This window comes from Tasmannia lanceolata, unplaced genomic scaffold, assembly GCF_043159265.1.
Source record: "Tasmannia lanceolata isolate RefF3 unplaced genomic scaffold, GAP_Taslan_0.1 ptg000019l, whole genome shotgun sequence".
Classification (NCBI taxonomy): domain Eukaryota; kingdom Viridiplantae; phylum Streptophyta; class Magnoliopsida; order Canellales; family Winteraceae; genus Tasmannia; species Tasmannia lanceolata.
Genome location: NW_027518696.1, coordinates 13,855,113 through 13,875,506, shown reverse-complemented (window position 1 = coordinate 13,875,506; position 20,394 = coordinate 13,855,113). Strand labels below are relative to the sequence as shown.

Below are 20,394 nucleotides of genomic sequence, written 5' to 3'. Positions count from 1 at the left end.
TCCAGTTATCCCATATTTGGTCTTACGACTTTGCGGAGGCCCTGTATTTTTGGTAAATAGTCACCTGGGCCTAGTCACTGCCATCCCTTTGGGATGAGGCATCACCTGGGCCTAGTCACTGCGACCCCTTTGGGATGAGGCACCCGTTGGGGACTATTTTGTGAGTTCCTTGGAGAGAGTTGTCTCTTCCTTTGCGGACCCGAGTATTTGTGAGGGTTAGAGACATTCCTTTTGTTTTTTCCTGGTTTGTTTGTAAGTTGTAACCCAAAATAGAGGTCATTAGAGGATTTTAGTTTATCTGTTGGGATATGTTTGAATGGGTGAATCTCATGAGTGAGTGACATTGTTAGAAAGGAGGAGGATTTAAAAAAAAGGTAAGTCCTTTGAAATATGTGCGAGTTATAGGGTATCGTACGGCTTTTGAGTAGTTTTAGAAAGTGATTTAAGGAAACGGAGTTTTTTGGTGTATTAGAATGCTCATCTCTGTCTGTTACATGTAACAAACACCAGGGACAACCAAAGATATCGCACAAGCAAAAGAGTATTGGAAAGGGTAAAAATACAGAGAGGTTGTTTCACCAAAGAGACTAATCTCGGCCTTGGTCAAGCTATGCCTTTGTTTTTACCCGGAATTTCTCTAGGGGACCTTAAATTTTATTGATAATAAGAACAAGATACTGATATTCCCACTACTATGTTTTGATAACCAGACTAACTCACATTGTTATTATTTAGCTATTACACTTCCCAAAAAGTTTTCTGCAGCCAGATAAAAAGGAAAAGACAAGGTAAGTTTGCCTTGTTATCAAAGCATGATAGTACAAATACCAGTAGCCTAGCTAAAAAAAATACAAAGAACAATATAAAAGCTATATAAGGGATTCCTAAGAAAGAGAAATTACATCTCATACCCCTTCTACTAGCTCTAGCCAGATCTTCCCACTTCCAAAATATTTTGGTTTCTAAGCATATGATCTAAGTTAGTAAAAGTAGAACAATACTGAGATAGATAATATAATAAGGGCAGCCCAGTGCACGAGTCCCGCCATTGCTGCTACTGGTCAGGCTCATCAAATGCAAACATGGCTCGTGGTGGCCGTGGTAGAGGCCGCAGCGGAGTCTGGAGAGGGCTAGATGTACTCAGCCTTACCCCTACTTTGCGAGAGGCTGTTTCCCTGAGATGGTATAGCTAGTATTACAATGGTGAATCAAGACTCGCTTAAGAATTTCGCTTCGCTCATCGATTTCAGTTAGAGGTCTCTGAGCCTTATCTTTCTCTTACCGAGGCAGAGAGGAACCCCCCGACTCGAACCCATGACTACCAGGTCACAATTGAGCAACCTTACCGTAGCGCCAGGCTCGCTCGCCCTATTAGAACAATATTTACATGAAAAACATAAAATTAAATAGATAGAGCATCATGAACTAGCATACAAAACCAACTATTGGAAATGGTAAAAAAATAATACAAGCAAAGACACAAATATTTCACAATCCCACAAAAGAAAACAAACCCTAGTCATCTCTCAGCTAGTATTCTTCCTCGTTTTTACTAATTTGGTTATTTAAAGCAACAAACTAGAGAAGGTGGCATTGATCCTTCCTTGGGTGCAATTGGGTGTGTTTAACACTGGCCTTATTCTAACAGTAAGAGACCTTGTTCTCCCCAACCCTTTCTTTATCCTCTTCACATTCTCCTCCCTCTTCCATGACCCCTCCTTTTCTCCCTTCCTATCATTCACATTCTCCTCCCTCTTCCATGACCCCTCCTTTTCTCCCTTCCTATCATCCTTTGAGTGCGAATCAACTGAAGAACGCGGCGGCACTGACATCCGTGAATTTGAAGAGTTTTGCCTCTTCAATTTTAGCAATTCTTTCCATAGAAGTGTGCATTTAGGAGGCCGGGGAGATGGGTCATCATCCACAAACCAACTTACAGTGCTAGCCTCTTCGGGCCTCTTCTCGATATCGTCTTCCTTCGTCTTTAGAATGATCTTATTGAGTTTATCCACATGTTGTGGTTGAGAAAAAGGAAGTAACTTTCCTTCGAAGAAGAGCTCGTCGGCCGTTAACATTTTCGCACTAGCATTGCCGGAAAGAAACTCGAAATCGGCATTGCCAGCGGTCGCTCTCTCGGCGGCGACATGGGTTTTGTCTCTCTTAGAGTCAAGGTCTTTGGGAATGAAGTTATTGCTTAAGATGAGGAAGTCACCACCTGAGAAAGAGATCCGTGGGCCTGACATAGGCTCCATGTCAACCTTCCTAAGGAGACAATGGTACTTTTTTTTAACCCGGAAAGGAATGCCGCCCTCGCACAGACCTCAAATTTTATATAGAAAATTGTGCGAAACTACAAAGAGGAGGACATACCACCTTGCGTCAAGAGTAAAAAGAAGGGAAAACCATAAAAAAAACCGCCAAAAATAGGAAGAGGGGCACGACCACCCTGAAGGAATGCGGCCTTGGGGCGGACCTCAGAATTTATATAGAAATAACACAAAACTACAAAGAGGAGGACATACCACCTTGCCTCAGGAGTAAAAAGAAGGGGCAACACTAAGAAACCACCACAAAAAAAAAAGGAAGAGGGACACCACCACCAGCCCAAACCCCCAACAACTACAAGAAGGGAAAGGCTAGAAAGAAACAGGAGAAAACCAAGGCAACTTGGGCAGCCCTCGTTCAGACCAAAGGGATGCATGGGGTGTGTGTTTTATAAGAGGAGGCAGTGTTATGATGAGATTTTCTTAAAGAGAAAAAGCTACATTGTCCTGTGGAGAAGGAACAGGTGAGCTAATATTTGGTTAGAATATAAGAAAAGCACATGGTACCTAGAGAAGAAAAAGATAAAGGGTTTAAGCAATTAAACAATGATGAATACACCTAGCTTGATTTTCTCCCATTGCTTAACATGTTTTGGTCCCAAGTAGAGCATGTGGTGTCACATGAGATATGAGTAGTTTCTTTCTTTTGTTCACATGGTGTTGGCAATGAGATGAAGTAGAGAAGCATCCATGTGACCTGCATTCTGTCCCCACTATCTGGTCAACAGTCATTCTTCCAAGATTGAAGCTGTCACAAGCAAATAGGAAGTTTGATATGGGTCCACCCACATAATATTAGCATTGATCGAAGTCCTTTGTATAAGTAATGGTATGTGTCCTCAAGCGAGGAACTTCAAACATCTGTAACTATTTGATAATAGAACTTGAATGTGGGTCTTGAAGACTGGATCATGTCAATGTCATGTGGGTGTTTACTACTTCAAATTGTATCTCCACTTTGCAAGACACAAACAAAATAAGAAACTCTCCTTGTGGTTTTATATAATGTAGTGACACCCTATTATTATTTTCAAAAATATAGAAACATTTGCATTTTTCTAAAATGTAGGAAGCTCCATTGCAATTTTTAAATGTAGGAAGCTCCTTTGCTACTTTCAAAAAAAAAATGGAGGAGGCATTTGATCTTCTAAAATTTAGGAAAAATGAGAAATAAAAATGAACAAAATTGGAAGGAATAAAATGTAGGAAAGTATATCATATTTGGATTTTCATGATTTTCTTTTGCAAGAGTTTTTCTATGCATGGTTTCTTAGCTTAGTTGCACACGTTTTTAAATGGAAAAACCCTCTAGTTAAACAACTATGTCCATTTAGGAAACCACCCAAGATTAGTTTTAGCTGCAACTAATCATGTGTTATCATATATTTCTCCGTGAACTACTCATATACAAACTAGCACTTGAGACTTCCAAATGTTATTTACAAAGTTACAGAGAACCGTTGAGCTGTTTTATTGGATTTATATGCATTCGGTTGACACACCCAGAGACGAGTCTATGCAAACTGAGTTCGAAACATCCAATAATATCCATTCAAATATGCAAGTGCTTTTGACAAAAGGGATAATAATAATTTCCAACCATTATCTTTGGGGAAATTCTTAGATAGTTGTTCAAAACAATTTCATTAGACATGTAAAGAAAACAAAATGTGATGATGCAGTGCAGGTGCATTCAATCAGATTGATCAGATCGAAGAGTAGGCCAAAGGTTACCAATAGAAGATGGATCATCCTAAGGCCATGAGGTGATCCCAAAGGCTCCAAAACTGACGGCCCAGCCCATGAAATGTAATGTGGTATGTGAGTGGCACATGGATTACATGGTGTATGAGTGCCACATAGGTGACATGGCATGTCTTGCCAATCTCGTGACACCGTTAAGTTGGAACCATATAGGCTGCTTAAATTAGATTTATAACCCCTTCACTTGCAGGGGTGTGTGATGCAGAGTCAGAATGATCAGATGCATCAGATTGACAATCGGACGGATCGAATCGATGATCAGACCGTTAAGATTTTTCAGATCGAAATCTGATGCTTCAAATTAACAACCGAATCAAAGATTTGGCCGAAAGCTATCACCAACGGAGGGATCATCCAAAGACTCTTAGGCAGTATCACACATCCAAGATCGACGACGGCATTTGATCCCATAGGATTGAGTGCCAAAGATAGATAAAAGGCACATGGGTGATATCGTCAATTGCATCATTTGATGACACCATGGGCATTCTTTTTGCCAGTGGATCGATGATTCAAATTCATGGATAGTTGGCTATAAATTCATGAATATAATCGGATGCTGCCAAAATGCATCAGCATCTGAGTAAGCTTAACTCACCAAACAAGTGAGGAGGAAATTGGCTCTTTAGAACCAGCCCATTTAGCAGAGTACCCAGTAAAGCATTTTGCTTGCCACTAGAACCGTAGTCTCCTTTCTAACTTTAACTAGCCCCCTTGCTATCTTAGATCCATATCATATAGCAAAAACCTCTTATCTGGGACATACCCTTCATCCCCCATGAATTCAATTAACACATCCAACACCTCATAAATAATCTCTGCTTGGGGATGAGCTCTATCCTCCACAACAAAGCTATGGATTTGTTTCTCAACCTCAATCCAACTCATCCCTGTCTCCTTCCTCACACCCATCTCCTTCATTTTCTTTATGTGCATTGCCCTCTCTTCCCACCTTCCTTGAGAAGAATATATGTTGGCCATCAAAACATAAGCTGAAGAGCACTCGGGCGCAACTCTAAGCAAGCGGTGGGCTGCATATTCCCCCATCTCTGAATTCCCACAAATGCTAGAAGCACCAAGCAAAGCTTGCCATACAAGCACACCAGGCTCCATTTCCAAACCCTCTATGAAGCTTTTTGCCTTGTTCAACTGCCCGGCTCGCCCTAACATGTCGACCACACAAGCATAATGCTCCATCCTAGGCTTAATCCCATGATCCTTAGACATGGATTCCAACAACTCCATACCATTCTCGACAGCCCCGGCATGGCTACATGCATGAAGCAATGATAAAAATGTGACATCTGTTGGCTCCGCCCCTTCTACTTTCATTTTTTCGTAGAATTGAAGTGCTTCTAATCCATGCCCGTGACGAGCAAATCCCGCAATCATAGAGTTCCATGAAACAGAGTTCCTCTTAGCCATCTTGCCAAACACTTTGATAGACTCCCCAAATTCACCACATTTAGAGTACATGTTGATTAGCCCATTCCCCACATATTGATTAGAATGTAACTGTTTCTTGATCACTAAAGAATGGATTTGCTTGCCAAGACCCAATGAAGTAATCACACCAAACACCCCAAGAACGGCCGAAACCATGTTTTCATCAATCTCAATACCTCCTCTCATAATCTTTATGAAAAGCTCCAATGATTCTTCTTCCAATCCATTTTGCGCGAGACCCACAAGAATAACAGTCATGGACACTTCATCAAGTTCCTCACTAGACTCAAAAATCAAATATGCATCTTCCATCATATTACACTTGCAATACATGTCCATCAGCGCGCTTTCAATGCACAAATCACATTGAACCCCAGATTTCAAAACAAGCCCATGAATCTGCGTCCCTTCTTTAAGCGCCCGTATGCCAGAACAGGCAAGGAGCACACTTGAATATGTCATAGAATTAGCATCTACATAATGCCGCATTCTCGAAAACAAAACCAAACTCTCTCTACAAAATTGGCTTTGTGCAAGACCCGAAATCACTGCAGTCCATGTAACTACGTTTCTTTGTGGCATTTCATCGAACACTTGTCTTGCTGAATACAAACACTCGCATTTCGAATAAGCACTGATTAGCGCATTTCCTACTGAAATTCCCAACTCAAAACCACTTGAAATTACCAATGAGTGAATCATTCTGATCATGTAGAGGAGATCTGAATTATTACATGCTGACAAAATTGTGGTTAGAGTGGCTTGATCAAATTGAGAAATTGTCGAATTTCGCATTCTTTGGAAAAACCCAAATCCTTTTCTTAATTCTCCAATTCTTAGACAACCCCAAATCATGGAGTTCCATGTAATGGTGTCTTTGATTCGCATTAGTTCGAAAACCTTGGCGGATTCGGAGAATTGGCCGCATTTTGAATACATAGAGATGAGAGAATTCCAAACAGAGAGGATATTATGGTGATTGTTATGATTCTCTATAGTGAAGAGGTTTGGATTTTTTATGATAAAACCGTGAAGGGATGACCCAAGATGGTAATGGCCTTGCTTTCCTGAGATTGAAAGTAAGGTGCTGAGGTCTAGAAGGTTGAGTGGGGACCACATATTTCTCATCCCAGGAAGAAAAGGCATTGAAACTAGTCACTTCTTTCTGGAAACAGAAATGGAGAAGAGGTATAGATTGGAGTTTTGTCTTCCTAAACATCACAGTTTCATCCATTTAAGTGGGATGAGGAAGGGCTTTGGAGAAGAAAGAGTGGCAGCTTGACATGGGGCTTTATTTTAGGAAAAAAGGGATTTTTTAAAATTTTTGAATGGCATTGGCTCCACAAATAAATTTTAGGTTTAATTGCTGTTGGGCCACTTGGTTTTGTCTAAAGTGTCCTCTCTCACATTTTTCAAGAGAAAAAAAAAGGATTTGCTAGCGTCCATCGCAAAAGGCGTTTTGCAGATGTTCAGTCGCTTGTCAGACCAGCTACAGAGGCTCACTTTTTAGTAGATTTTGTCATCATTCATGAGGCAACTGGTCTGGACATGCGACAGACCATCTGCGAAATGCCTTTTGCGATGGAAATTAGAAAACCACGGAAACAAAAACAAAAAAACTATTGTTTCCTTGATGTTGGATGGGGGTGTAAGTCATTATATGGCAAATCACTTATCTTAGAACAGGTGTCTAGATTGAAGAGATTGAGATTAAGTGTGAAATTATTAGATTTACCCACTGACCAAGTGATAAGGGTATAACTGTGTAAGGGTAATCAACACATCTCATCTCATTAAGACATAACGTTTAGTGTAGCGTTAAGGTTTATTGTATCATGATTAGTAATTAATTAAATTGTTAGAGCCCTATTATATATAAACTAGGAGCAGTTGTTTTTATATAAATATGAGGGGTTGGTCTATGATGCCATCTAACTAATAGTAAGATCAATCTTTTCACCAGGCATCAGGTCATCTAGAGAGGCAGTAGAAGATCCAGCTCAAATTGATAAAAAGTCATGACCAAGTGAGATAAGTTCTTATGCTCTTCTTGTATTCTAGTAATTTGCATGGTTAGATTATTATAATTCCTAATAGATCTAGGAAACCAATTTGATTTGATCTCTTTCTATGATCATGCCAATCTAAAATAACAAGGTAGATGGTCTAGATGCCCTGATCTAGTTTTACAGTTGGTATCAAAGCTAACAATCCAAATCTTAGATCTCGAAGTTTTACGCAATCCGATTGAAAATTCTCTACAGACATAAAGAGAGTAATACTCGAAAAACTTAGGGGCCGTTTGGATACGCGGATTTTAGGAACCTGGATTTCCTCAAAATTGTACATGGGAGACGAGAGTAGAAATATACCAGCCGTCGTTTTTTGATTTCTCACCGTTCTTTCCAGCAGCAAGAGAGCAGCAGATCACCCCATGTTTCCAGGTTTTAGAAATCTCAGGATGCGGGAGAGATTTCTAAAACCTGGTTTTCTAACTTAAAATCCAAGAAACGCTGTTAGCGCGGCATGCAGCAGCTTGATCATGAACTCTCTTTTACACTGTTTTCAACCTAAAACCTGGTTTCTAAAATCCGCGTGTCCAAACGGCCCTTTAGTGGTAGACAAAATCAAAGATGGTTTTCTTTCTTTCATATCACACCCGTTTGAAATCTTCATATTCTTCCATCTTTGAATGCTTGTACCATCTTGCCCTGAAATCTGCAATTTCTTTTGAGACGTGGCTTTAGTATCTGTGACCATTTATAGAATTTTTCTAAAATAAAATGTACTATTTTGTCTTAATTCAAGACATTTGTGTGTGATACAAACTAGGAAGGATTGAAAATCTATAATTTATCTGATAGAAGGTTTTCCCTTTGTCCATTATCCACTTCACTTGTGGTACTGTGTTTGCGTGATGGAATCAATGGAGAATTTAAAGGTCTATCCATTCTGCCAACTTAGGATCCCTACCCAAGTGACAGAGATAAGTCACCCTAATACATGTATAGAGGCAATGTTTGATGACAAGGTGTATAAGTAGAAATGCCCCCTATGCACCCTAACTATGAATATTTTTTCTCTACAATGAGTTGGACTATCATATCTTTTGCCCCTTAGGATTTGTGAATCCATATACATGACATTCCTACAGTATTATCTTGGGAAAAGCCTATGTGTACTAAGAAAGCATGCTACAAAGCCATTACAATTCCAAAAACGTTCCAGTACCGAATTGAAAAGTAAAGTTTGCCTCATTATCAGAACATGGTTCTAGGGATAACAATAGCATGTATACATGTATCTAACAATTGATGTCTTCAATACCATGTTTTGATATTTGGACTACTCATCTTCTCTTTTATTATTTAAACACTTGTCAAAGGTTATTAGGTTATTATATTACCTACATTTCCTCTCATAATCCAATTATAAGAGAGAAATCAAACTGAGTTTGTGCAATAAAACATGGTAGTGCCAATATCAGCAGCCTATAGAGAGAGAGAGAGAGAGAGAGAGAGAGAGAGATTATTTAAACACTTGTCAAAGGTTATTAGGTTATTATATTACCTACATTTCCTCTCATAATCCAATTATAAGAGAGAAATCAAACTGAGTTTGTGCAATAAAACATGGTAGTGCCAATATCAGCAGCCTATAGAGAGAGAGAGAGAGAGAGAGAGAGAGAGAGAGAGAGAGAGAGGGGGGGGGGGGGGAGTTGACCCCACCCCATGTGGTCTATCTCCCATCCCTTGCTTTGGATCATTGGAAATTTGGAATTACGTGGTCCCCTTTATCTCTGGAATAATTTTATGACTGGCACAACCCATATCCATATGTTTGAAAATAGTGATTTGCTAGGTATGTGATATATTTGCTCCCTTATTTTACTTGGGACAGCCCCATCTAGTGTGAAAGAGTAGTCATAAATACATTATAGGGGCTGTCTCAATTAAAAAGAAGGGTGAATTTATCATTGTTGAGTGGCCCAAAATTGAAGTCTATCCTCTCCAACTGATGCAATCTATGGGACCCAAACCAACCCGAGGGCCCCATCACTCCCTCCATATGGAGAGGCCAGGATACAGACACGTTTCAGTTGCTTTAGTTCCATCACACATCACCATCATACATGGAGATAATACAGTTGGATCATGGATGATCCCCACCATCCATAAAGCAGTCCTCACAATTTGATTAGACAATCCTAATCATCCAATCACTTGTTACTTTTGTACTTTGACCCATCTACAATAAAATCTAACTCTTCAAGAGTACACCTTGAAAGCTCCATCTGAGATTATATAATATAACTATATAACTTACAGAAACTTACTTGGTATCAGAATCGACATTAAAATATAAACATTGCTCGTGACAGCACATGATAACCCCCATAATACAAACCTAAATATCTATAGAGAAACCATACATCCACCCCCTTTTCTTCCCAAAGCCACCTCACTGTAAATAAACCTCTCTCTTCCATGTGACTTCTCAACTTCATATAATATTAACAAACAATCCATCTACATTGAATCTCTCCATCTCTCTCTCTCTCTCTCTCTCTCTCTGTCTGTCTTTTTTTCATCCTCTCCCTCTCTTTCAAACACCCATGTAATGAAAGATGGAAAAACCACCTGAGAAAGATAAAGATCAAAGCTTCAACCTACTAAATCTCTCCTCATCTTCACCACCCTCTCCTTCTTCCTCCTCCTCCTCCTCAGATTTTGAATTCACAGTCTCTCTCTCTCCAAAATCCCATTCCAAATCCTCCCATCTTTGCCCAGCAGATGAACTCTTCTACAAAGGCCAACTCCTCCCTCTCCATCTCTCTCCTCGTCTCTCCATGGTCAGAACTCTCTTAGCTTCTTCTTCTTCCTCCTCTTCTTCTGATACTGCCACCACCGCCTCTCGTGATTCCTCCGGTAGCTCTACCGACATCTCCCTCCTCTCCGAATCCGATTCCTCTCGCCCTAGCAGTGCCACTGAGGATGAATTCTACAAAAAAATCCCCATTCCAAAAAAACCCAACAAGTACTTTTCCCTCTCTAGATTCTCCTCCATTTTCCTTCCCAAAGACAATAAGATCACTACACCTAAGAAAATTAGTACTTCAGCTAAGGAAGTTATAAGAAAGTATGTGAAGAAAGTTAAGCCTCTCTATGAGAAATTCTCCTCTAAACAACAACAACAACACCCTAAGATGTCTATGTCTATGTCTATGGCTTCTTATTGTGTTAAGCCATTCAATGATGAGAAAGAGAGAAATGGGTTGGGTCCGAATAGGGTCCGAGATGGGTCCGGGAGTTTTTCGCATTCGTTTTCAGGGAATTTGAGGTATCCAAGGAGGAGGAGTGTGGTGGGGAGCTGTCCTTCGTCAATGCGGTCTTCTCCGACGCACTCCGGCGTTCTTTATTCGTCGGATCGATCTGAGATGGAAGAGTTGCAGAGTGCAATCCAAGGTGCAATCACACATTGTAAGAATTCAATGACCCAAGTCAAGATATGAGAGCAATCTGAAGAATAAAACTCATGTCATTGATTTTTTTCTCTTGGGTTTTGCTTGGATGATCTTATGGGATTTTCATGTGTTTGAGGTATTAAAAATTTCCCTTTATTATGGACTCGGTTATGTAATTGTTTCTTTTACTTTTTTACTTCTAATTTGCAAACCCATCTCTCCTTTTTGGGTCTGACCATCTTAAATTTGAATTTTGACTTTTAAGAAATTAAGTAGGCTGGTTCCTATGTTTCTCATATACTTTTCAATCTCATTTTATCTTTTGGAAAAATACACTTAGACCGCCTGTGGTTCCGACACATTCAACTTAACCCCAATAGTTTAAAAAGTTACCTTGTGGTTTCAAAATGTGACAACTACATCCCCTCGTCAACTGTCAGTTTAAGTTTAAATTAATCTAACCATGGTTAATATTTTGAGAACAGAAATACCCCCATTTGCGAAGGGATTAGGGTTACACCATTTCCTACCACCGCCGTAGCCCTTCCGGCCATCACTGCCGTTGCCATCTCCGGCCACTGCCGTCACCTCCACCACAAATAATCGAACCTCGCCCCATGGTTACATCAAACCCACATTTCAAGAAAAAAACTTTAACGAAAACAAAAAATAAGGCCCTAAAACATTAGGGATTATGTGCAAATCATTATAATGATGTGAATGAAGACAAATAAAACTCCTAAATTGAGGGTTTATGTTGATAAATCAAGAAGTGTTTGAATCAAACCCCAATTTTTAGTTTTCAAGTAGGAAAACACTAATTTTCAGTTGGAAAAGACGAGGGATTTTGGCATTTTCCCCAAGCCATCAGCTCCGTCCAGTTAAAAGAAACCAATGAAACCAGTGGAGTTCTCCTTATAACTTTTTAAACTTTTGGGGTTAAGTTGAATATGTCAGAAACCACATGGTCTAGGTGTATTTTTCCCTTTATCTTTTGGGAAAGAAATTTTTTGACTTTTGGATAAGATCCTTTCTTCTAGAATTTGTGTGTATGATCTGGATTCTGGACTTTGGGCAAAGCTATTAAAAGTTTTCCTTTATTATGAACTTCTTTCTGTAATCTTTCTTTCCATAATTCTAATATGCAAACCCATCTCTACTTTTGGGTTCTGAATATCTTAAATTTAAATTTTGGCTATTGCATTTTATCCATTGTTTAAGAGAAGGAAAGCTCTGTTTCTCAGTTTCTCTTCTACTTTTTCTATCTCTTTTCATCTTGGGAAAGAAAATGGAGATATTCCCATCACTGCTTTTAGTAAATATCAGAGCATTTTCATCTCTCTTTTATCTGTTTTTTTCTCTGAGAATGACTTGAAAAAAACCAACAAAAGGATGAAATTTCATTGGAAGAATCTGAATATCTGTCTCGATAAGCATCAACTAACTTTTACCACTCATCAAATTAAGGTGTGTCCCATCAAAATTAAAGTTCTTCTGTTGTTGGTTCAGTCACATCAAAATCATTTCATTTTCTCCCAGAAAAAGTAGCAAATTTTGGTACAAGAAAAGAGTACGAACGAGAACCCAAACGTCGTCTTCCTCTTGTCTGTTTTCCATTGTCTGTAAAATGAATGCAACCCATGTGCCTTGGATTCAATGATTGTCTAGCCCAGTTATTATGAGAACTGAGAAGAGTCTGGTTCTTATTTTATAAGTAAAAAGAAATGCAATTGATATTTCCACCCCCTACCCTATTGGATAAAATAGAGGCATAGATATTGGGAAGTAATATATCCGCCTCCTCTTTATTACTTGGGACAGCCACCTCTGGTTTATATATTATGACTGCACATGGGAAGAATGCAACGGTCTTGATTGCCACGTACAGTCTAGTTGGCTGTCCCATTCTAAAAAAGAGGGAGAATTTATCATTTCAAATCATTGATAGATTTGAAATCACAAGTCGCTGATGGTCTGACCAGATCCTTACACTTGTACAACCCACCAAAATCGTGTAGCATTAATTGCACGTCTGACGTATTTCTCGATGGTGAGAAGAAAGCCAAAATTTATGCATAACACCCTTGAAAATTTGTCGTACGCTGCACAGGGTAAAAAAACATACCATTTAGGTCATGTTTGGCAACAGTGAAATTTCTTTTCATGAAATATTAGCTCTCGAGGTGCAACTCGGGTCAGGTTCAACCCAAACCTGATGGGTTCAACCCGATTTTTGGGCAGGTTGAGTTGGGTTGGGAATTTATAACCCGACTGGAAATCGGGTCATGTCGGGTTGGGGTATCGGGCAACCCGACCTGAATTGTAACCCTATCATTTTCTGCTAAGTTATTATTATTATTTTCAAATTTTTGTAATATTTACGGTTTTAGACTTTTAGTCTTTTACTTTTAGACTTTTAATAGTTAAGCCTGAAAGTCACAAATACCGCTCGGCTCTTTCTGTCTTTTCCAAAAATCAGAAAATGAATGGTCAAAACAGGTCGGGTTGAGAAAATTGTTCCTCAGGTTGGGTCGGGTTGAACCCTGCTGGGTTGGAACTCGGGTTGGGTTGGAAAGACGGGTTCCTCGGGTTGGGTCAGGTTGGCCTCAACCTGTTCCAACCAGACCCGAGTTGCACCCCTAATTAGCTCATCATGTGTTGAGAGGAAGATTAGGGAGAGTGCGACAGGTCGGTGCAAAGTGACTAAAACAGGAAAAGAAAAGGTTCGGCCATGTTTGGATGACATGAAATTTTTTCCATCAGATTTTTATCAAGTGGTCACAAAGGGAGATAATTGATGATATGATTGCAATCTGATTCTATTGGTGTCCAATCGTATCCCAAATCATAAAATCTTCTTGGCCATGACGTGGCCACTCATATGAGGTCCATACTCTCTTTGATGTATCTCTTCCATTAATCATTATCTTCTCTACTTACTCACGCAGAAGCATGCTATTATGGGCTATTTTTAACTATTGTTGTCCCACTATGGTGAGCTTCAAAGCTAACCACTAGATGGTTTGTCTCACACAATATGGGATGGTGAGAAGCAATATATTTTAATTTTACATTTGGAGTTACCATTTTTTCGCGCACGTAAGTTACTATATCAATGGGAAATGCCCTATCTTTGAGTGCGGTTTAAACTATTGATTTATGTAATTGGAAGTCTATCACATTATTTGCATGTTTCAAAAAGAATAATTGCTTTTAATTCTCGTTATATCAGCAAACCGTGGATTGTGTGCCCCTCCTCCTTCCAAAAACTAGTAATGTGTTTTGCTCACTTCTCTTATAAATCTGACATCTTCATTGGGCCTTCTTTTGATATCATTAACATCAAGGCAGGCGTGACTAGAGCATTTGTATACTAGTTCTTTGTCCTTGACAAGTAAGCAAAATTTATCACCTTGAAATGATTTCAAGACCATCTATGTTCCAATGACACGATGCTCAACTCAACTCAACTATAAGCCTTTGTCCATACTAGTTGAGGTCGGCTAATGAATCCATTAGAAGATTTTCATGAAGAAGGTGAAAGAATCTATCTGGCTCAAATTGACTTAGTCTAATCCTGGTACTAGTTGGGTTCGTGTACAAGGATTATTTTCTTTCATTCTCTCATATCCAAGGTTATGTTCTCTGTTATGTTCCTAGCCATCAAGTCTTTTCTCACTGTTTCTACCCAAGTTGTTTTCAGTCTGATAAGAGCTTTTATATCCTTTGTATTCTAGTAGTCTATGATTATATAGTTAGAAGAGTCTCCATATACCATCAACCTCACAACCTTCATATTATTCATATTAAGTCTACTTCTTGTTAGAGAATACCATATCCATTTTCAGATCTGACCATTTGATTGTGTGTGATAGATTAAGTATTTTGGTTAGATTAGGCAACTTAGTTGGATTATTTGATTAGGATGATATCCTCCATGCTTATCTTTAGTTATCCTTGTTTTTCCCTAAGTGTTCTATAAAAGCGTAGTTTAGGATTAACTATTTTTAATCAAGATTAGTGAAAATTCCCATATTTTGCACTTCTAACCTTGCAATGCACGTCTTCTAATCTTACAGTGCACAAAACATATTATGTCTTGTTGTCATTGCAATCGAAAATGGCCTGATGGAAATTGTAATGCTTAACTAGTTAACTCGTTCATCAGAGGATATTAGGACAACTACAACCCTAATGCCTTTGTTGTTTGAAACTTTGTTGAAGAATAGGTCCACAAGTCATTTTTAGTATCTTGATTTGGAAATATGCACATAAACTCATTCACTTGGAGGTGTCCTAACAACGGGTTATAAGTTCTTAAGAATGGGTCCTCTTCGTTGATTTACAGCTCTCTATCCCAAAATATTCAATGAAGAGGGATACAATCATACAAGGTCCATCGAGACACTGTAAGGAAGCCTCCAAGAACAACTTGACTTTCGTGTATTTCTTCCATGTTGGAAATCTCACTTCATGTTGACAGTTCCTTCTTCTTCCTTATATGCTGAAATATCTCCTCATCAAGCTTGGGTTTGTCTTTGGGTGTGATTTTAGGCTCAATGTAGATCCATGACCCTTTTAAAAACGTTTGGAGATGATTTTTACATCTAATGTGATAATTTCAAAAACGCTTTTTCTTGTACTGTTTGGTGACCAAACTTGTGATATTAGTCGTGGTGATTGGGATTGTTTATCATGTCAACCAATTGAAGCCTACAAATGCTTACTCATGATTTTTTTTAAGAAAATACATTAAAAACCAATGGTTAAGATATTCTATTTGGAATAGGACCAAAAAAATTTCATAGATTTTGTTTCCAAAACTTTCCAAGAAAAACTGCATACTTATTAGACCTTAGAATTTTATTTTTTATTGAATATTTTGGGATACTACAGTACTTCCTCGTAGAACACTTGGCAGTTTGGATACGCGGGTTTTAGAATCTAGGTTTTTAGTTTGAAAACAGTGTAAAAGAGGGTTCATGATCAAGCTGTTGAATGCTGTCCTGACAGCGTTTCTTTGATTTTAAGTGAGAAATTCAGGTTTTAAAAATCTCTCCTGCATCCTGAGATTTCTAAAACATGAAAATATGGGAGGATCTGCTACTCTCTTGCTGACGGAAAGAAAGGCGAGAGGTAAAAAACGAGTCAAAAACGACGGCTGGTCCAATTCTTCTCTTGTCTCTTAGCTACAATTTTGAAGAAATCCCAGATTCTAAAATCCGCGTCTCCAAACGGCCCCTTAAACATCACTATAATCCATGTTTCTAAAAACATTACATAAACATCCTTAATTTTCTATTAATGTTTCAATCCAATCCCTTCAGGTAATGAAAACATAGACCGTTTGGTTTTGTTCTCTCTCAATTAATGAGAATGGAGAGCCTTCTGTATATTTATTAATAATATGAAGAGGATTTACAATGGTTACATTGGCTTCGTTTTAGGAAGTTTCCCAAAAGCTATTAACATAAAGAATGGAAAGGAATAAAAGAATATACATGATTGGATATGCATCTTGCTATATTTGGTGAGAATGGGGTAAATGAGGTAACCCATAAATGTTGCCCATAAATGTTGCCAAGGATCTGGACGATTATGGAAGAGATAAAATCTCTCTCCTTCCTTGTATTGAGAGTTGACATTCTAGTCTTCCTTAACAGGTAATGTGGCAAGCCCTCATTTGATAAAGGGAGTAGTTACCTTGATCATACACGAGATTCCTTACTGTGAAACCATAAGAGACACTCCTCATTTTTCCCATTTTAAATATATCTCTCGACATTAGAATTGCCTTAATATATTACCCTTTAACCATAGGGGTATCACCAGTGGGAGCATTTATACATGTTGAACCTCTTTAAGATTTTACTAATATAGGCCTTTTTGTAAAAGAAAGATTTTCTATTAATCTGTGTTAATTACAATTAGCAATAACTAGTGCTTAAATAAGCACTTGGAGATAAACATGAGAGATAATTAAAGATAAGAAGATCATCCTAATCTAAACCAACTTCCCTAATCTGCCACATCCTAATCTAAACCAACTTCCACCAAGATCATAAACGGTCAGATCTTTATCATGATATGATTTGACAAATCTCAACATGCCCCTCAAACGTATATAGATTGAAAATCTATATATGTTTGCCTAAAATAAAAAGTCCCCAAATAATTACAATAAAAAAACTCCCCCAATACTCTCAAGCGGAATATTTCCGGATCTTCTAGTGTAATGCACACCAAGCCTATGAAGAAAGTCCGTTAACGTTGACTAATGCTTCTTGCCAAATGTCCACGGGTGCCAACTGCCGAAAGGAATAATGCTTGCAAGATAAGCAGCGAAGAGAGACTCAAGGCCTCGATCTCGATGGGCAAGTCTGCATTAAATGGGTCACAACATACCAATGCCAAAATTGGCGAGAACGAGTCCAATGGGCAAGAAAATTCTCTCAGGCATGCACTCCAAGGCTCCAAGACATTTACCTCAAGGGACTGAAGCACCTCAACTGAGTAGAGTAGTTATTTGAGGCACGCATCTCGAACAGAGGTTCCTCAATTGAAATAAATTGGAAAAAGAAGATTTCAAAGAGAAAGAAGAACGAGATGAACGACAACTAGTGGCTTAAGGACAAGACAAAATTTATTGGCAAACATCAAGGATCATGTAAACCTTTTAAAAGGAATTGAACGTGTACACAAAGAGGGCTGCAAATATCAAATATTTGAATATAAAGGCAAAGGGGTTGTTATTAATATGAGAGGCTAGTTTATAATACTGCTTTTTTTCATTCGGCGATGAATATGAGAAGGAACCAGAACAGCATCCAAGCAATTGCGAGGACCGATGGGGAGATCACGACTAACCCGGATGAAATTGAAGACATTTTGGTTAGCTATTTCCATTCCACCCTGAATCATAATCAGTCTTTCGAAGGAGATTCTCCGGATCCTTCTAAAACTCTTTCAATTGAAGAAGCAGATTCCCTCATTTTGCCTTTTTCTAATGAAGAAATCAGGGAGGTTGTTTTCAAGGCTGATGGGAATAAAGCCCCGAGTCCAGATGGTTTTAATGGCTCATTTTTTAAAAGTTTTTGGTATCTTATTGGCCACGATATCACTCTTGCTATTCAGCACTTTTTTCACTCAGGTAAAATTTTACCTGCTCTTAACACCACATTCATTTCTCTTATCCCCAAATGTGCTAATGCAACCAGTCCTAATCATTTGAGACCTATCTCCCTCTGTAATTTTCTTTACAAAATTATAACCAAGTTGATGGCTAACCGGTTAAAGAGAGTTATGGACAAAATTATAAGTCCTAATCAATCGGCCTTTATTCAAGGAAGATTGATCCAAGACAATATTCTTCTTACCCATGATCTCTGCCATGGTTTTCACAGAAACCAAAGGAAAAAAGCAATGTGTATTAAATTAGATCTAAGGAAGGCTTTCGACAATGTTAATCATCACTCTCTAATATCCTTCATGAGGAAAATTGGCTTTCATGAGACTTGGTGCAGGTGGGTTTCGCAATGCATCTCCACTGCTTCCTTTTCTATCCTCATCAACGGGATTCCCAAAGGCTTCTTCAACTCCTCCAATGGGCTCAGGCAAGGAGATCCCCTCTCCCCTCTTCTATTTTGTATAATCATGGAAATGTTGACTACCTCCCTTGATCAAGCTCTCCTTCACAAGCGCATTTCGAGCCCCTTCTCCAGAGGAGATCTTACCATCACGCATCTCCTATTTGCCGACGACGTTATGATCTTCATTGATCCATCAACGGAATCTGCTTCAGGAGTAAAAAATTGTTTAACTCAATTCCGGAATTGGTCTGGGCTGGATATCAACACCTTAAAGAGCGAAATTTTCTTTACGGGCTGCTCGGATCAGGTTAAAGACCACATCTGTACGATTCTGAACATCTCTGAGGGAGCCCTCCCCATCAAATATTTGGGCCTCCCGCTTGTCACTTCTAGGCTCTCTGCTATAGATTGTCAGCCGCTTTTGAGCAAGATAAGGAACAGGATTGGGCTCTGGAGTAATAGGAACCTTGCAAGAGCAGGGCGTCTTGAACTTATTAAATCTGTCCTGGGTTCCTTTCAATGCTACTGGTCTGCTTCATTCAACCTGCCTGAAGGGGTGCTTCAATCAATCGAAAGAATTATGCGTGACTTTCTCTGGGCTGGTTCAAGTCTCCTGAGAAACTATCACCCAATAGCGTGGGACACTATCTGTAGGCCCCAAACGGAAGGAGGAGTTGGTCTGAGGAAACTTTCGGATATCAACAAAGCGGCCCAGGCCAAACTGTTCTGGCACTTAATTGATGGAAGAAAATCGCTCTGGGTTAATTGGTTCAAGCTGAAATACCTCAGGAAGAAGAATATTTGGACCAGGCCTATGCCTTCTGATCCTCCTTGGGGAGTGAGAAGCATTTTTAAGAGCCGAGACTTTGCTAGAGCCCATATTTGCTATGTGGTGGGCCAAGGGAAGAACATTGACTTCTGGAAGCACCCATTGCATCCTGATGGTCCTGTTATCAAGCAGACTACTGAAGGATCCCAGTATAACCTGTTGAAAGATGTCACAATTGCAGATATGAAATTGTCAGGATTTTGGGATTTCATGCTGCACTCTGAACAGCGCAAAGACCTTCAGCAAATCATGAGATCTGGTATCTTCTCAACTCATTCTAAAGACAGGGCGATTTGGAAGCCCACTTCGAGTGGCATTTTCACAACAGCGAGTGCGTGGAATCACATTCGAACCTCGCATGGTAAAACTGATTGGCACTCGACTGTTTGGTTTCGCGGAAATGTTCCTCGGCAAAGCTTCATTTCTTGGCAGGCTATGAATAATGGCCTTAGCACTAGGGACAGATTGTGCTTCCTGGGCCCAAACCGTGATGCCAGGTGTGTTCTTTGTCATAGAGAGCCGGAATCTGTAAACCACATCTTCTTCTCTTGCTCTTACTCTGCGTGGTTATGGAGATCTGTTCTTCGGAAATTTTGCTTCAGAAGAAAAACTTTTAATTCCATTCAGCAGGAAGAGGAATGGATCCGTAAGACGTTCAGTGGAAAAGGTCAGTCAGCTACAGCTATCAGAATTGGATTCTGTGCCGCCATATATTTTATATGGTTGGAAAGAAATCGTCGAATTCATGATAATGTTTCTACCCATAAGCAGAGTATCCTTTGGTCAATCCTCTCGGCTATGAAGACCCGGCTGTGCTTTCTCGGTCTGCAGGATGCTCCCTCTTTTAGGAACTAGAAATTCGCTGCCAATTTGAACATTCCATTCTTCCAATCTGTCGTATCTCCCAAATTTTTTTCCTGGATCAGCCCTGAGAACCAAACAATCAAAATCAATACGGATGCCTCCCTTATGTGTGAC

At 39.3% G+C, this 20,394-nt stretch overlaps 3 protein-coding genes across 3 annotated transcripts; 1 reads left to right on the top strand and 2 right to left on the bottom strand.

Annotated features, from left to right (window-relative positions):
* Positions 1–1,432: 1,432 nt before the first annotated feature.
* Positions 1,433–2,440, bottom strand: LOC143852229 (uncharacterized). The gene has a single exon (XM_077361623.1). It carries the CDS (start codon positions 2,250–2,252, stop codon positions 1,566–1,568), a length of 687 nt encoding a protein of 228 aa, XP_077217738.1. The 5' UTR covers positions 2,253–2,440; the 3' UTR covers positions 1,433–1,565.
* A 1,412-nt stretch (positions 2,441–3,852) lies between these two features.
* LOC143852859 (Tetratricopeptide repeat (TPR)-like superfamily protein) lies at positions 3,853–6,825 on the bottom strand. Its single transcript, XM_077362484.1, has one exon. The coding sequence runs from the start codon at positions 6,678–6,680 to the stop codon at positions 4,806–4,808; it is 1,875 nt and encodes a 624-aa protein (XP_077218599.1). The 5' UTR covers positions 6,681–6,825; the 3' UTR covers positions 3,853–4,805.
* Positions 6,826–9,892: 3,067 nt separating this feature from the next.
* Positions 9,893–11,230, top strand: MAKR1 (membrane-associated kinase regulator). The gene has a single exon (XM_077362441.1). It carries the CDS (start codon positions 10,162–10,164, stop codon positions 11,044–11,046), a length of 885 nt encoding a protein of 294 aa, XP_077218556.1. The 5' UTR covers positions 9,893–10,161; the 3' UTR covers positions 11,047–11,230.
* Positions 11,231–20,394: the final 9,164 nt, after the last annotated feature.

Bases quoted from the DNA above. Each gene is read 5' to 3' on its own strand.
- LOC143852229 (XM_077361623.1), bottom strand. From the start codon at position 2,252: ATGGAGCCTATGTCAGGCCCACGGATCTCTTTCTCAGGTGGTGACTTC.
- LOC143852859 (XM_077362484.1), bottom strand. From the start codon at position 6,680: ATGCCTTTTCTTCCTGGGATGAGAAATATGTGGTCCCCACTCAACCTT.
- MAKR1 (XM_077362441.1), top strand. From the start codon at position 10,162: ATGGAAAAACCACCTGAGAAAGATAAAGATCAAAGCTTCAACCTACTA.